Below are 17907 nucleotides of genomic sequence, written 5' to 3' on the forward strand. Positions count from 1 at the left end.
TAATTGGTTGAGAAATTAAAATATTTAAGAAACTTCTGCTCTGTTACTCATGTACGTTTTTAGACGAAATGAGAAAATTCCGGCAGCGATTTGCGACATTCTTAGTTGCGACATGTCAAGCTTTAAAAGTAAGACGGGAGACATGTATACCTACCCTAACAGGGCCTCATCAGTGGTCTCTTTTCTAGTAAAGCACAGCTCGCGTCTTAATATAGCAAAACTGAATTCAGTAACATGCAAGTGGAGTTCACACACCCACGCTTAACAATGGTTCTGTTATGTCTTCCTGTTTTCTAAACTGTAATTGTTTCCATTACGTATAAGCAACTTTACCATGAATGCAAGTACAAAGATGTATTCCAAGAACGTAGATTCAATCATTTCACTCAGTCTAGTGAAATACCAAAACTCTCAGGAGAAGGCTTCTTTGGGCTTATCACGAAAACAAAAAAAAGTACAACAAACGTGATGTCTTTTAAGCAACGTGTCGTTTTTGCTAGAATTTGCAAAAGCCGGATAGTCATCGGGTCTCTGTAAAAAGAGGACCGGATGGCGGATGGCGGATAGCGGTTGGCGGATGATAAGAGGCGGATAAGAAAAGGCGGATGACAAAATGCGGATACCAAAAAAAAAATTAAAAAAAATAAAGAAAGAACATTTTAATATATCAATAACTTAATCAATTAATGACCGCGAAACACTTCTTTTAAAATATTCTAATATACTCTATCACCTCTATTTGCATTTAAACTTACACTCGACCGTTATTTTATTCTTATCTACTTGATAATGAACTCAAGATGAGTTCGAAACGTCGTGGCTTATTTTCGCTCATTTTTATACTTAATTGTTTATCGAAATGTTCTCTCATTAATCTATTAAATAATTTAATTGATAAATTAATAAATAAATTGAGAAGTAAATATTAGCACATTCAGTCCAGGAGATGTCTGACAAGACGAAAGAAACAGCGGATAAAAACTTTTTTCGAAAAAAAACCTCGACTTTCCTTTATCATCGGACTCCGGGGTGTTACTAAACTGAGGATCATCGCAGTATTGTTTGTGGATGGTTGCTCGACAGTATCACATAAAACTGGACAGACAAACAACCAAACAAACAGTAAATATATCCCAGACAATAAAGGGTTCCTATATATCTCTTCTTAATCCTTCGAGGTCGTTCTCGAGCCGGGATTTCAAAATAGGATATCGAGTGAGGATTTCTTAATTTACAGAAGATCGAGATCGACCTCGACCTTGATATATTAAAAAAGTTCTTTCTTTGTTTTTTTTAATTTTTTTTGGTATCCGCATTTTGTCATCCGCCTTTTCTTATCCGTCTTTTATCATCCGCCATCCGCTATCCGCCATCCGCCATCCGCCGTCATCCGGTCCTCTTTTTACAGAGACCCGATAGTCATCATTTCAAGTGGTTATTATGTAGTTATGATCTATGTGGTTGCCCAGCCTTGGGCTACAATTTCCTATAACAAATGTAAACGAATGGCTGAATTTATTAAGCACGTTTTTTAGGATATATAAGTAATCGCTCTGTGGAGTAAGTTCAGTTGAAGTGTAGACGCTACCGCGATAGTAACTGTCCGGTTTCTCAGCCATTGTCTGTCTACGCTCGTTTTCATCGTTAAGGCAAGTTTGGTGCGTGAGCTAACCAAAGTGGGTACCGTATGTATTTATTTGTTTAGTTTTCGTTTCGGATTTCTTTTCTGATCAGCTGTTGCAACTATTAGCGTTACCGAGTTAATTTCATGCTTGGAACGCTGTTACTTGTAACTTTTGTATCGGTAAAAGTGAATCTTCTTTTGTTGCGACTGAAGGAAAGTTACCTGATTATTTATGTGCTTCTTTTAGGACTATTTCGCCAGTTCAGCCGGACTCCAGACTAATGTATCGAGAGGAAGAAGCAAATTTGGGAAAAGATTTGACAAAGAAGTAAGATGTTGAAGCTTTTTGGCCACCAGGGAAAGAACACGGCGGTGCTGTTAAGAGCTTGTTTGCCAGCAGTGGTTTCATCGAACCTGTGTAATACCCGCCAGACCCTAAAATATTGTCGTCGCAATATGTCGGATAACCCCGACCGCAAGCCACTGGTGAGTTAAAGAAACTTAACAGTGACCATTTCTATGGATACGCAAAGTTTTCTGAATTCATAAGCGCATAGTTTGGCATTTATACTGCGTGAAGTATACATTTTTTTTAATCTGAGATCGTGCTCTTATGTTTGTTCTTTCTTCCTTTCTGTCCGTTCGTTCTTTTGTTAGTTTGTTTATTTGTTTCTATATTTTTCTCTCACTTCATATTTTGCGGAACTCTCTTGTTTCTCTCTTGTTCCTACAAGCACAACAAAATTAATTTACACTGAGGAAAAATCCCTTAAGTTTTTCTAGTCAGAAAAAAGCAAAAATCAACACAAATTCAAGGTAAAATACTAATGGCATGTAACGTTGCTTAAGAAAACTGGAGAAAGCGAAGAATTACGTCAAAACAGTCGATATGTGGCTAAATTATGCAAAGGTTTTTTTTTTTTTTTTTTAAATCCATTATTCCACTTATGCCGCCGAATGCTAGTTTATATTCTCTGACATTCGTATACCTTCATTAATCCTAATGATAAAAGTACAGTGTATTTTTTCTTTCTTAGACGACCGGCAGTTTACCATCAACAGGCCACTTTTGTATTTGGAGTCTGACTAGTCATGAGGGAGACTCCTTAATGACGTTATCTGAACCGGACGTCATCGTCGGCAGGCCAGGGATTAAATGTTCTGGATCGTACGATGATAGGTCTAGTAAGTACCTTCCTCGTGTGCTACAACAGGTCTGAATTGAGACCATTCAATGAAACAAAAAGGTTAAGTTAAGTGAATGTGTTAGAAGGAAAAAGCAATCCGCTTGAAATGTCAGCCTTTTTTTAAATTCGCTTGTGTTTGGCTTTCAGCCAACACAAGTAACCTACAAAGCAGCCTCCTGCAAACGGCTTTCAACACGTGGGTAAATCTCCCTGGCCGCCTAGATCTGATCCGCTGGTGAATCATTTTTTTTTTCTTCTGTTAGTCTTGTTTTTCTTTTGCCTCGCCTCGCCTCGCCTCGCCTCGCCTCGCCTCGCCTCGCCTCGCCTCGCCTCGCCTCGCCTTGCCTTGCCTTGCCTTGCCTTGCCTTGCCTTGCCTTGCCTTGCCTTGCCTTGCCTTGCCTTGCCTTGCCTTGCCTTGCCTTGCCTTGCCTTGCCTTGCCTTGCCTTGCCTTGCCTTGCCTTGCCTTGCCTTGCCTTGCCTTGCCTTGCCTTGTCTTGCCTTGCCTTGCCTTGTCTGTAAAATGTTGCCGACTGTGGTTTATTTTATGCAAACGAAAGCTCGTTAATAAGTCATTTTTTATTTTATTTTGTGGTCGTTATGAAAGGTAACGATGAAAGTTAGGGTCTTTTAAGTCAATAAATAAGATACCCAAATAGCATTGATGACTTTTGTTTACATTCGAAGGTTTGATAAATGTGCTAAACAGCACGGTGTTCCCGCAGCCGTCACACACCTTACTACTGACTTCAAACACATCGCCAAGTGAGTTCTATTTGTCAGTGATAGAAGGCGAAGAAGCAAACAAGTACGTCGTTATAACAAAAGTGAGTGAAATGGTCATACAAGTATTGTACATTATGTATTTTGATTAAGTATTTTTCTCGAATAAACAAACTTCGGTATACACGTGATACTTCAGGGTGATCACATCATATCCTGTGTTTGAAGTTCTTCTTCAAAATATGGTTGCGATGGAAACATCACGTTGCGTAAATACAATGTGTTCCCCCAAAATTACCTGTAAAGTGATAAAATTTTGTCTTGTTTTGATATCATGGGTGAGAGCATTGATGCATATTTTCCATATACATACTAATATTCTCAACTTTGTTTACCCTTCAGCCTGCCCTGAATAACGAGAAACCTAATATAAAGGACAGGGAACGTTTTATCCCATGGCCCCACGGTATTTACTCGATGTTTGAAAGTAAGAAATACAGGGATACATTTCTGGGATGCAACAGAGACGGAACCTTGGATCTCATTAATGTCCACGACAAACGCCACCCAGATTCACGGGTCTTGTTTCTGATGCACTTAAGAATACCACAGAGGGGGGAATGAATCACCTATTTGTTAGCCAAGTGAGATTTGTTTCCGCGTCATATCAAGATGGTCATATGTATTAAGGTTGGAAACAATCCTGTTAACTTTAAGAGCCAAGGAGTGCCAAGCCGTTTTAACTATGCATATCATATGAGTTACACCTTTAATGTTACAATTACGAAACCGAACTAAAGCTTCAATTGATTTAGTAGAATAGTTGCGCCTATAGTTCAGAATTTGTTAAGCGTTGTACTTCTTTGTTATAAACACTTAATTCTGTACTTTTTTTTAACAATATTTAGTAGCTTAAGTCAATTCCGTAATTTTATTATGTATCCCCTGACTTTTCTTGCGTCCCCAAAAAGGCAAGTGATTTGACAATTTTTTAGTTTTACCAGCTTATCGAGAGTAGTTAAGGATCTACATTTTCCTTTAGGTAAACCATGCATTAATCGGTTCACGTTAATAAAAGTGAAATACATTTAGTGGCACGATTCTAATTGCCTGTGAGATAATTCTAAACGCTTTTGTGAAAGAGAAAGAAAGCAAGCAAATAAATCCAGATTATAAACACAATAAGAAGACCTATTTTCTTTCGTAACCTAGCGAGACAAGAAGCCAGTGCGCAACTCTTTCCTCCGCAGAGGCTCTGGTGGGGATCATAAAAAGGGAGGGCAGGCGCAGGGAATAAAGAGTAAAAATGTAAAAAAGAAAACTATACTTAACTCTTTGAAAGGTTCAATCTTCTTTTTGAAAGGTTGTTTTGGAATTCCGTTCTGAATGGCACGAAAGAGCGCGCTAAGTTTACCACCATCGTGAATCAATTCTTGAAGTTCTATTTCCGCGACGAAATCTTGTACACGACAACAACGTGCGCTATTCGAAGCTGTAAGTCTAATTATGATAATTCGATCGCTACATATTTCGGCACACAACCGCAAACTCGAGCACAATGACGTGAACAATGTAATTACTAATACACCGAAATATATATTTTCTACTCAGTTACTACAAAGAACTTTAAATATATATTCTCCTGAATATTTTGTTTGTTGTCGGCTTTAGTCGTCACAGTTCATGCATATACATGTAAATATACATATAAATGTAGTTTAAACTAGTACGCACATAACCGCACAACCCCCTCCCCACCCAAGCCTTTTCCCCAACCAAAAAAAATCAGGTAAAAATATAGTAATGGGAAAGAGATGCCTATTCTGATAATGAATAAAGAACAAACAAAAACACCAGATTGTAGCGAGATTAGCGACATTAAACCACAATATATAGATTAAAGACGAAGAATCTGCCAAAGTTACTACATTTCGGAAAGCTACCCACACAGATCAATATTTAAATCTCGATTCCAGCCATCACCTCGGAACAAGATGTGCTAACTGACCTTTAAGGCAAAATAGGAAGACAGCAAATAAGAGATGGAACACCTGAAATGTGTCTTGTCTGAAAAAAAAAAAATCATAGCTGTTTAAAACTGTAGAAGCCAATCAAGTGAAGAACAGAACGTTAACCCGGCCCATAGATTACAGAAACGCACGCGTAGTATTCCGTTTCTTTAACCCTTAGAATCCTAAATTTCTGGTATTTTTTAAGCAGTTTTCTGGGCTTAAACTAATCTGTCGAATTTCGTGATTGCATATAAGAAGTTCAAGTAAAAATGTGTGCTGTTTCAAAACACTGAGGGCTCAAAGTTTCATTGTGACGTCAGCATTCAACCGTTTCTTTCTTGTTGAGCGAGCATACGGGCTCGAATCTGGCGAATATTTCGTTTATAAGTGTTTTTTCGAGTCATTTTCCACTGCAGAAGCCCCCAGGCTGGCATCATTAAGCTAGAATGGTGGGTAGAGGCCAGCATCTGAAAGAAACCAGAGGTGAGAGATGATTTTGTCTTGATTGGAACGCCAGAAATATTCGAATCGAAAGATGGCGGTTCATTGGTAAAGTTGTCTCTCTGGCCGTTCTGTGGGTGGATTCCAAGACCTGCCAAGGCATTTTGGACGAGTTCTGACTTCCAAAGAATGCAATCGGTGCAACATTTTGCCGGCAGGATTGGGTGGCTCGACACTTATAAAAAATATATGGAATAAAGGTAGGAAGCCTTTCATGCCGTCGCCATGACTGTTTTTCTCAAGCATCCCTTTCGGTCAGCAACGAGGAAATTACAGGTTTGCAAGCATAGCTCTAATCGAATAGTAATTGCCGAGTCTGCTGAATGATTGATGGGAAATTTCCTTGGTGAACGGAAGGGAATAGGGTTGAAGTTTGCTGCAAATGTATATTTTTGAAGTCAGAATTATTTTTTCATTAAAAAAATGGAGGCAAAGATGTGTGTTTTTTGTTGTTGTCCTGTTACGTAGAAAACGGGCATTTTCAGATTTGCTGCTGAACAAACAACCATATGCAACAGAAATCAAGAGTTTTAGTCAGTTAGTTGGCTTTTAAAGCTATGAGAATTATCACTTTGCCATAAAAAGCAGTCATTACTATCATGTGCCCAGATATGTAAAAGCTAGAGTTTTTTTCAATCACTGCTGGTATTTTCCACGCACATATGCGTTGCTAGGACTTAAAGGGTTAAGTGCATGAGGTATCTGTCGCACTTTTCGTAGGCAGGGTATCAACACCTACTATGTACATTTCAACGCCATCAAGTCACAACCAACACACTCTAATGATCCTACTACTGATAAAAAAATAGTGTGGCGTGATGCACAGGCAGTCACCGTCGCGATCGAGGGAAGACAACAATTTCCGAATAATTAACAACTACTCACCGAAGTGGAGGTGGCTAGTGGTGGATATTTACCGAGCCGCGAAGCGGCCACGCAAGACCACGCAAGGTCACGTGACAAATAACCCAATGAGATAATTAAGCGCTGTGATGGCATCAAAAGTTGTGAAAGCTAACAAGTTTGATTCCTCATATTTAATATGTTTTCAACAGAGTCGAGAAACAATAAAACACGATTCTTTAAACAAAAATGCATCAAAAACGAAAAGTTACCTTAAGTAGTTTTTAAATTATAAAATTCTATGCAATATTTATTGCCCCCGCAGGGTTTTGGCCCAGAGGCCAAAACCCGAGGAGGCACCCTAGGAGTCCCCGGGTGTATACATACAAGGACAAAGAATATCTCTTGAAAAAGTAAGAAATGTGTTTGTAATGGGCGAAGCGTTCTCGATTTGACGAAACTAGGCGCGCACGGTCGTGACGGGTAATATTTTAGCAAGCGCGCACGGTGGTGTCGGGTACTTGCAACCATGAGGTCTCGTTTCGTCACCTTCGAGCTTCGCCATATTCTAGCAGCATTTCGTTTTCCGGTTTTGGCTTACGCGTGTTCACAGATATGTTCGAGCAGTTTCTCTGCTTTGGTTGTGTTAAGTGATATTTGAAGCAGTTGTTTATAGTAATATCATAGTAATACGTCGAAAGATTTCGAGCAATTAGTTTCGTGTTCTTGGCTACGTGTGTTCGAAGAGCTGGTTCGAGTGCTTTCGGAGGTTTGCTGTATCGTATACTGATACATCTTTCAACGAGTAATAAACAAAATCATGAACTTTGTCATGTAATACAAGGTAATTCGTTTCGCTAACAAACTGTCAGATTATTTGATCCAAAGAGTGGGTTGAATAAGGTTAAAAATTGTTTTCTCGAATCTTTGAATGTGCCATATTTTGTTACTCGTGGAATTTTTGGGCTTTTTGGCCTGGAAATTATTGTAAGTTATTTTGAATGTTATAAGCCCGGGAATATAAAGCTTGCGTGTTGTCACCACGAATAATGTGTTATGTGTTATTTCCGCTAGGAGTTAGTTCCGCGCGCTAGGTGATATATTTTTAGGACGCAACGGAGTGTCACACAACAAGAAATTCTGCAGCAAACAATGTCGGTCGTGACGTACATTGCACAGTAAAAAAAGAAGTCTAATTGTGTAGTCCATCGGCATCAATAATTAAAAGCGACAAAAAGACTCCACTAAACTTAGAATGATGTAAAACAAATTATAAAAAGGCGGGGGCAGATTTATAGTGAAAACTATTACTAGTAGTAAAAAGCAATTAATTAATAGTATTGGTGTAGATGCGATTTAATGCAAACTGAAGCGAATGTCCCAACCATTACAATTCACCTTGAATGTTCAAAAACCTTAAACTTAGCGTTGTTGCCGACTCTATTTAATGTTAGACCATTAAAAATGTTATCAGATAAAGCTGGAGACTTAACGCCAGCTGCAAAGGGCGTATTCAAACTTATCATTTTACAGCCCATAATATATTAATTTTTATAAGAAAAAAATTGCATGGTAATTAGTATCTATACTGAAAAGATTATAAGCGCCCCCGCTTATAAGCCCCCCTCCGCTTATAAGCCCCCCCCCCCCCTTCCTCCCCCTTGGGTATAGGCTCATCTACCTGGATGCAAAAAAATACATCCGGTTATTAGCAATGGCACAACCAATCAGTAAATGCTCATATTCACAATTCGTAAACATGTTTTTTGGATAGTTTATCTTGAAAATGGGGCTCGGCATTGGGTTCTCTCGTGTGAAGTTGGACTTTATAACCTGGCCTGATAAGTTACTCTATAAAATGCTCGTAGGTGAATGTAGAAATCTGTAACCAATAAGCCACATATTAACTTTGTCATACAGCACATTTAACTTCATATTAAATATACTTAATACGAATTGGTGAATTAATCAGCTTTTAGCAACAAAACAGAAAATGAAGACTACTTCGAAAAGCATTTAGCCTTCTACGCAGCAGTTGTTGTTGTTGCCGTTTTCGTTGTTGGCGTGTTTTTTTTTCTTTGTTGTCGTCGTTGTCGTCGTTGTTGTTGTAGTTGTTTTTGCGTAACAGGCTATAGGAACGTTTGACTACAAAACATCTTGTTTGACCTGGATATTTAAGTTAATAATTATTTTTACAGTTATTTAGATCTGAAGTTTCATGTATTTCAAAGGTTCCTCGTCGTAGGATGTTGACGTTTTTAGATCTGGTTTAAAGTGCATCTTCTTAGGAAGCCCCCTCGCCGGTTGAAATGGCCTGTTCTTCAAAATATTTAACATTGATGTAAGTCCTCTGAAAATCAAGCAGAAAGCTAAATCAGTCATGGACAGGACATTGTCAATATGTTTCAAAAGAGATTGTACTTAACTTAATACATCATATGCAAAGTAACCCGGATATTATCTACAAATTAAAAAGAATAAGAATAAGAATAAGAATAAGAATAAGAATAAGAATAAGAATAAGAATAAGAATAAGAATAAGAATAAGAATAAGAATAAGAATAAGAATAAGAATAAGAATAAGAATAAGAATAAGAATAAAAATAAGAATAAGAATAAGAATAAGAATAAGAATAAGAATAAGAATAAGAATAAGAATAAGAATAAGAATACGAACAAGAATAAGAATAAGAATAATATGTGATTATTTCTTTTTAGGTAGGCAGGGGGTCTCTTTTTCATTGTGAGTGTGAATAGCTCAACACGTGTAAACGCAGTTTCAAGGCTATTGTTTATTTGTGTTTTTATTATTTCACCGCTTTTGTGTGCAAAATGTCGTGAAGAATTAACTGAAGTTCTTTAAATGTCGGGCGCTCCTCTGGACAGTTCTTCCAACATCGTGTCATGACGCTATACCTATAGAACATTCCAGTAAAAAAAGGACAAAACAAAGACAAAACAAACAAAAAATAAAGATAGTAAAATGACAGCCTGAGTACTGGAAACTTACTAGTAAACAATCAGCTTCTTGAAACTAACTGGTACCTACAAAGGCCTCACGACAATTGTTTTAATGTTAACTCGTTTATTCATTTCGTCTATTTATTTATGTCGATTTGAAGACCAGATTTGAAGTTTTCGGCACTGTTATTTTAAAGTTTGGCAGTATTTGTTTTCAAAGTAATTATAAATGAATTACAATTAAATACCAAGAATGTCTTCCAACAATACGTGCTGTTGTCATTGCAATCGCTTGGTTATAGGTACTTACATAAGGCCAACTGACACACTCGCTACTCGCAAGATAACACAAACAATAAAACAATTTTTGGACGCTTTTAAAGTTTAACTGGGAAAATTTAAATATTCTCTAATTTTAATTTATTTTATAAATTCGAATAGGTTTAAAATACAAATAGAGCTTACAGCTCTTCAGAGCAATGAAGAGGTTTCTCCAGTCTTACTCCCTCTTTCAGCTTGCTGTAAAGTTCAACAAGTCCCTTTACTCCTTTGTATGGCAATTTACCTGTAGCGTATCAAGAGAAAGCAATAAACACGTAAAGCCCGGGACGTAACGATGAGAGTTGATGAGAGTTGACTCTTATCAGAGCTTTCTTCTATTCTCAGAAAAACTCTCATCGACTCCCATAAATATATCGAGCACGTCCAAAGTCGATAAGAGCTCACGAGAGTCGATAAGAGGTTCAGGCTAAACGGGAGCGAGAATTTGAACCTTCGTTAACTCTCATCCTCGTTTGGTCCGGGGGCTTAAAAACCTTAAAAACCTTAAAATAAGGGGGTGGTATTATTAAAATTTCAACGGTATTACGGTAATGCTGTTTTGGGGCTACGCTGATCCTTATTTTGAATGAAGTGTAACATTGCCTTTTATGTCCGGCATTCGTCAAATTGAAACACGACGTTTGGCGCTTTCGTCGCTAGAGTCACTAAAAGGATAACTTTTGACTTGTGAAGTCGCCGAGGTTTCTTTCGGCTAGCTGTCGGTTATAAAATCGAACCTGTGATTGGCCTAAGATGTGCTGCGTAACTACCAAATTAACAACTACGAAGAAGATAATATGGGTGTAGTAGTACACTACTTCAACCATCCTAAACACATTGTTGCTTTCGAGAATCGATGGAAAGGTGGACTTACCAAGGGTGACTATTTCCCAAAGAAGGACGCCAAAAGACCACCTGAAATTGTAAAATCAAACTTTGTGCTACTCTCCATGAATCAGATGTTTTACATTTTGCATTCATTTGTACACGGATGGTGCGTTTTTCTATTCCACTTGTAGAATATCGTGAGAAGAATAACTGAATTCCGATAAATACAGGCGTCTAATCGGCAGAACGCGCCGGTGCTGTACTGAGTTGGTTTGGGACAATTTCTTTCAAATGAGTTTTAAGTACAAATCCCACTGAGGGGCAATTGGATAATTTTGAGAAAAAGTGTTAATGTGGAGACTAAATTTGAATAGCTTTAGTGTTATCCTGTCATCACTGCTATCTAAATATTACTCACACGTCAGACATTGTGGTGAATCGTCCTCGAAGAGCTTCGATTGGCATCCAGAGCCATGGAATTCTCCCCTAATTAACAAAATAATTGTTTTCATTAACTCCACGTCTTTTTTCTTCTTTTTCATGATAAGACTCATTCGTACATTAACTAATGCATTATTGCACGGTGTAAACTTGCTGAAACCTGAATAACAATTATTGGACGAGGTTGAAAATAGTAGCGAGAATTATCAAGGCCAAGTTTTGTGTTATTTGGAATTGCCTCAGCCTTAATCATTTTGCTATCATGAAAAAGCCGAATTCAGTAATCAAAACTGGAATAAGAAGTGGCAAATTAAATCCGCAGAGTGGTACACCATTCTCTAAGGTCACAAGTGAAGTTCTTTTCTTCGCTTTAAACCCCACTAGTACAGTTGTATAAGTCTGCAGTTCGCAGGCTAAATTTCTTTTGAACGTATGCCAGTCAGCAATTTTCTTTTTTTCTTACCAGGTTAAGTGGAGTTCAATGACTTTTAAAAATGCTGGAGTTAAATGCTAGGCGTTTAATGCTTTTGCAACAATAGGCTCGCACATTGCTTTGAATATATCGGGTCTGGATGGGGTGCTAGAATCTCAGATATGAATGAACTTTTCGGCGATTTCGTAACTATTAAATGAATTTTCAGCCCATTTCTTTACTAGCAGTATAAATCGCAGATCGCAGATCTAGACTAAAAGTGATGAAACAAGTTATTTCTTGGCTGAGAATAAAAATTTTGACGAGTTCTCAGTTATGATCATTTGCACCGTATTTATTCCCTCCGACAAATTAACGCGCCTTGTTATAGCTTGACAATTTATTAAATTTGAGGATATCCTTAAAGTAATGGAGGATCGGCCATTACCATAATATTTTCGTATTTTGGATTTAAAGTACCTCGGTGGTTTTAATGTACTCGCCATCTTTTGAGACATCTCGTGCCATGCCAAAGTCTGCCACTTTTGCAGTAAGCCCTTTACCCACAAGGATATTTCGAGCAGCCAGGTCTCGATGAACACACTGTAAAATATAAGTGATAATTGTGTGCCAATAAAACAATTAAAACATCACAGTTCTAGACTTAAAAAATAACATTCTTTTAACCCTTTCACTGCCAAAGTCGACTTTTGTCGACATTTGGAGGAGCAGTCAATGAACCACTTGTGACGTCATCAATTTGATAGTCAGCAGATTTTGGTGATAAGCATCTGATAGAGCTAGGTTTGACCTTTTCACAGAACTATTCATTTTGCGTATCGGTCGCAACTTGACAGACCTGATCGAGAAAAAGTCAAGCACTTTTTGGTGCAAATTCGGTGCTTAAACAGGCAAAAACACCTGTAATAGATCGAGGTCCTTTTTTCAGGTTTTACCAATGTTTTTATCAAAACTTTTTTGGTCTAAAGGAAGGACGGATACAGTAGAAAGGAGTGGAAATAACAAAGCCGAGAAAAACGAAAAGAAAAGGAGCAAGAGAAAAAAATGGAAACGATTTTGCAAAAAAAAAAAAAAAAAAAGTCCTTATGCGCTTGCGCCAAAGTACAATTTTGTACATTTGTCCATGGAATATTCATCAAAATCTTGCTGCATTGTGAAAAAGTGCTTTTTTAAGCAAAGTTAAGGGAAATTCAGGATCGTAGCACCTAAAATTCAGTTTAACGGTAAAAGCCCCCTGTTTTTGGAGAAATTTGGCCCTTAAAGGGTTAAACAAGTTAAAAGCTCAATTGAATTATCTAAAATGACAGACGGTTTCATAAAGTTAAAACAGCCTTTCTCATCTCTTCTCAAGTGCACTGGTTGCAAACCCGAATGCGCAATGCCTGCCATCTCACCCTAATACTTTTGCTTTATTAATATTGTGTTAGCTACCGACAACGTATTTACTTAAATACTGGTTTAAATACATCTTGTTTGTACAGTGACACGGTACACGGCCTTGAAATCTAGAGAAGAACCTCGTAATCAGTAAATTTGAGTATCACTTGCCAGTTTGCTTTCCAAGTGTTTCATTCCATTGGCGATATCTGAGGCAATTTGTAACAGTTCCCTTTCCGTCAGTCTGGACCATACGTTAGCATATGGTGGATGCTCTTCTCCCATGCATCTATGGACCTGGCTCTTGCGCAGTAACTTATCGAGACTTCCGCCAGGTATAAACTCAACAACAACACACAAAGGCTCTAATGGTATAAGCGTAGTTTTTGGAAAAATAAGGATAGGTGTAAAAGATTCATCAAGACATTACAAGAAATGATGTCTGTTATCGCCGACTTACACCTCCTCTAGACACAACTGTGTAACTCAAATCCAAAACGAGATATAATCAAACCTCTTTAACAAGCTTAGGGACACTTTGGGGTAATCGCTGAGTGTCTGCCTAATTGGGGAGGTTTCCGTATTATAGAGGTGGAGACTAACTCGAACCTCTCCGTACAGAACTTGTGTAATCTCTAACCTCTATAATACGTAGATCTCCAAGGACACTCAATTGCAATTTTAACCCACCACTTGCTTCTTTATTAAGGGAATTGACTGTTTATAGACTCTAGTTTCTCTTAGAGGTGTCCTTAGATGCGCCTGTATTGTGATGTCACTCCTCTCTACCCCATGTATGTCCATAAGTATGTACTCTTTGGTAATGAGACCTTTATGATACATGATTATTACACATGCAGGAACGTGGTCGTCAAATGTAACGACATACCGCCTCATTAATTTTGATTTCCAAAATCTTGCAGTTGAATTTCTATTAAAAATGCCCGAAAGTCGCTAAAAATGACTGCTAATGGCAGCATCAACAATAGCAACAACAAAATCACTTACTCACACATAACATTTAGCTATTTTTGTTGTTTTTTTCTTCGTTATACTGGTTATTAACTATAAAAAATATATTATTCACGTGTCCGAGATGACTACTTTAATTGTCTATTTCTGAAATATAACCCGAAATATGCACTTTGTCGTACCTTCAAACGTGCACGCTCCAACCAAACTCACGATATTGGGATGGCGACCAACCTTGATAAGGGTCTCCATTTCACTGATGAGCGCCAGTCGATCCGTCTGGTTATTGTTATCTGCAAGAAATTAGTATAAGGTTAGCTTTAAAACTATGCGGTGTCTTAAGAATGTATGAAATCTTTATTTTAACACGTTAAAATATTAGTAATGTACAATAGAAATATAAAAAATAAATTTCTAAATACTGGTTTGCATATTTGCCGTGTGGGAGTCTGATGCAGAAAACCACCTATTAATGCCTCTCTTGAAACTACTTACTCGCAGTTCTTCGTTCTTCAGGAAGATCATTCCATAGTGAGGCACTGAAGGAATTCAGACGCTCTTTGGATAAAAGAACTTGTAAAACAAACACGTTGTTTACATTCCGCGCGCGCATTCTAAGTTTAAAGGTGGATTTCCACTGACGCGTATTAATTTACGTGCGTTTACGTGCGTGAAAAAAATAGAGACAATGTAAGAACGACTTGCGTACACGTTTATGGTGGATTTCCACTGACGCGTATTTTTTTACGTGCGGGAAAAATTTAGAGACAACGTATGAACGACCTGCGTGAACGTTTACGCAAGCCATTCATACATTGTCTCTAAATTTTTTCACGCACGTAAAAAATTACGCGTCAGTGGAAATCCACCATTACGCAAGTGGCTCATACATTGTCTCTTTTTTTTACGCACGTTAACGCAAGTAAAAAATTACGCGTTAGTGGAAATCCAGCAAACGTGGTCCTCGCGCAATCTAAACGGGCAATCATCGCGTAAAGCCTACGACACACTTGGCGATTTTATCCGTATGCCCAGTGCAACGATTTCGATTTTCGTGGATCGCCGCGACCGACGATGAAATTCACCGACGGCGAATTAATCGCTTAGTGTGTCGTCGGCTTAAACCTCGCGCATGCTCAACAAAGATTTGGCGCGATTCTTGCAGAGCACTTTCTTCTCAAGTTTATCTGTGGAAAAGAAAGGGCTCTGCTCGCAGGGTGCATGGCAAGCACAGGGTCATCCAATACTAAGAAAAGTCAAGCTTCATTGATGGAAGTTATTTTCTTTTGCAGGCTGTCGCATGCTTTAACCAAGCCTGACTTGTTGAAAACGCTTCGTTTTGCAGGATGTCGATTTTTTCGCTATCCAACATTGCGCATTTTGTAACTTAAAACAGAACATACCAAATTTGATGCTTTGGGGTGGGGGTGGTGAGAGTAACCCTGTAATGGATAGACAAGCCATCAAGGAAGGAGTAGAAACCATTGTCAACTAATGTTACTGAAACAAGATATGCTTCATGAAGCTGGCACACTGTCCGAAGCTGGGGCACTTTTTCCCGATACAGACTTTACCTTTTTACGTTTAAAGTGGTACGTTCAGCATAAATTCATGGCGCACAAACCTTTCAGAGTTTTAACAGCAACTGGTAATTTTCTGCCGTCTCGCCTTAGATAGAAACCCTTGGTTACCATGGCAAACTCTCCTCTGCCAAGTTTCTCTCCTGTAATCTCCAGTTTTTCTCGAGGAATTTGCCAGTCCCTGTTAATTCCCATTTCTTTCAAATACGTTTCATCATCAGCGATTTCGTTTGTATCTCTGGTAGATTGGTTATTTTCTTGGAATCCTAAACCAGTGTGGTCATCCCTTAGGTCGGCTAATGTATCCCGCGTTATCTCCAGCAACAGAAAATCATCTTGCCCCTCAGCTATCTATGAAATATTTTCAGCGAATATATGTAAATACTTTGTTTAACTGTGCACCAAAACTTCTTTAAAGCTTAATTTTTCCTTTGACTTGTATAGTTTTCTTTCGTGTTCAATTCAATATTTGCATGTGAAGTATTTTGAATGTTACAAAGGGGCAATGCCGTGTATAAAATCAAGCCTCTTTCTCCCTTAATCCACCAGTGAGACTAAGTCAAGTCATCCGGTCCTTGTTCCATTTTTGTGGCTAATTCCCCAGCATATCTTTTTTGGCAACTGAAGCTTTTTTATACATAATCTTCTGACTTAATCTTAATGATAAGAAAATAAATGGCAAAGCTGTAAACGTGGTTAAATTATCGCCAACTCTATAGCTGACTTTATTAGTAATCTTTACTACCCAGCAAAAAGCAAAGTTCAGGTAGTTCTATGCAATTGAAAATATTTAAGAAAAGAATCAATTAGAATAACCTGAACATACCATTGATTGAACTATATGTTCTATATATTCTTAAAAAATTAGAAAATGGTGGGTATTAATCCAAAAACTATACAAAATGCTAATGGAGTGTAAAATTCTAAAAAAAAATGCAATTTTGCTTTAGGAAACTGGAAAAAATTAAACAGTTGTATCAAAAATACAATATTTGGCAAAAAACTGCATTATATTAGGAGGTTGCCATGGCAACGTCAAAAAAAAAAAAAAAAAAAAAAAAAACATGAGCACACAGTTGACGCATCTACCTTTCCGCGAGGGATTAATAAACAGCTACCGAAAGTTTCAGATCATAGAGTAAATCCCCTCGAGCAGAGATTAATTGTACGTCCGAGGGTTAAAACTTGCAGACTGCCTGACTGACCTTAGTATCATGATTTTGAACATTTTTCCTACACCAGAACCTCCGCAGCATATAAACAAGTGCCACTAGTATGATAGCGAAGATCACGGAACCCACCGAGGCCCAAACGATTGTCAGAGAGCGAGATGAACCTTTTCTGTTGTCGGTTACTAAGAAATTAAAAACAATAGGTAGTATGTCAAATCAAACATGCTTCTCCCTGGAGAAATTACACATGCGTAAAACCTCAGGAAGCAAAGGGGAGGGGCATTATAACTGTATGAGTACAGTGAATTGCAGCTGCAGAAAATCATAATGTTACATTGATACGCTCACTCGATGCAGAATGGGAATGGCGTGGGGAATACTACTACTTTAGACTGGACACCACGATGTTTCCCTATAAGTTATCCTGTTGCAATTCGGTATGTACAAAAATCCTTACCAACACCTTGGGGCGTGTCCACTTTAGGTAAATCCAGTACTGCCTTTGAAATAATTGTCAGCCTTCCTGACTTTGTCGATGTCCTTCCTGCTAGATTAATTGCAGCGCACTTGTACAATCCATACCTTTGTTCTTTTGTAACCGAATTGACAACCAAGTATGAAATACTTCCGTTCTGAATCAAGGTGGGGTTTGGGATAAGTGAGTTATTCTTCAACCAAGAAATCTCAGGGCGTGGAGAACCATTGGCTGCACATTTGAAAATGGCATCACTCCCTTCTTCCACGACGACGTCAACAGGATGAATTGAAAACACCGGTTTCCAGATAACTGTTTTCAAGATAATACTAGTTGAAATTATCATATATTTCTTACCCCATATGGATTTTTACTGGGCAGACAGAAAAATAGCTTTTAAACTGTTAAAGTAAAGCGGATGTTCGTTTCCTCATATCTTTGTAATGTTGCAGTTTGTC

At 38.1% G+C, this 17907-nt stretch overlaps 2 protein-coding genes across 2 annotated transcripts; one reads left to right on the top strand and one right to left on the bottom strand.

The window, feature by feature from the left end:
* The first annotated feature begins 1564 nt into the window (after nt 1–1564).
* LOC144633651 (uncharacterized) lies at nt 1565–5121 on the top strand. The gene is made up of 5 exons (XM_078492494.1): nt 1565–1676; nt 1891–2110; nt 2662–2809; nt 3498–3637; nt 3936–5121. The coding sequence occupies exons 2-5, from the start codon at nt 1958–1960 to the stop codon at nt 4155–4157; spliced, it is 663 nt and encodes a 220-aa protein (XP_078348620.1). The 5' UTR covers nt 1565–1676; nt 1891–1957; the 3' UTR covers nt 4158–5121.
* A 3993-nt stretch (nt 5122–9114) lies between these two features.
* Nucleotides 9115–17093, bottom strand: LOC144633283 (fibroblast growth factor receptor 2-like). Its single transcript, XM_078492134.1, has 10 exons — nt 17008–17093; nt 15847–16153; nt 14405–14515; nt 13422–13615; nt 12333–12455; nt 11418–11485; nt 11046–11086; nt 10316–10415; nt 9706–9805; nt 9115–9239 (listed from the first exon to the last, which is right to left on the bottom strand). The coding sequence occupies exons 1-10, from the start codon at nt 17056–17058 to the stop codon at nt 9174–9176; spliced, it is 1161 nt and encodes a 386-aa protein (XP_078348260.1). The 5' UTR covers nt 17059–17093; the 3' UTR covers nt 9115–9173.
* Between the last annotated feature and the right edge of the window lie 814 nt (nt 17094–17907).

The sequence above is a fragment of the Oculina patagonica genome, chromosome 12 (genome assembly GCF_052425735.1).
Source record: "Oculina patagonica isolate OP01 chromosome 12, crgOcupat, whole genome shotgun sequence".
Lineage (NCBI taxonomy): Eukaryota > Metazoa > Cnidaria > Anthozoa > Scleractinia > Oculinidae > Oculina > Oculina patagonica.

Bases quoted from the DNA above. Each gene is read 5' to 3' on its own strand.
- LOC144633651 (XM_078492494.1), top strand. From the start codon at position 1,958: ATGTTGAAGCTTTTTGGCCACCAGGGAAAGAACACGGCGGTGCTGTTA. The intron at 2,111-2,661 runs GTGAGTTAAAGA...TTTCTTTCTTAG, and splicing joins ACCCCGACCGCAAGCCACTG to ACGACCGGCAGTTTACCATC. The intron at 3,638-3,935 runs GTGAGTGAAATG...TTTACCCTTCAG, and splicing joins AGTACGTCGTTATAACAAAA to CCTGCCCTGAATAACGAGAA.
- LOC144633283 (XM_078492134.1), bottom strand. From the start codon at position 17,058: ATGCTGCGGAGGTTCTGGTGTAGGAAAAATGTTCAAAATCATGATACT. The intron at 14,516-15,846 runs GTTTGTGCGCCA...AATTTCTTGCAG, and splicing joins TGCTGTTAAAACTCTGAAAG to ATAACAATAACCAGACGGAT. The intron at 9,240-9,705 runs GTGAAATAATAA...CTTGATTTTCAG, and splicing joins ACATTTTGCACACAAAAGCG to AGGACTTACATCAATGTTAA.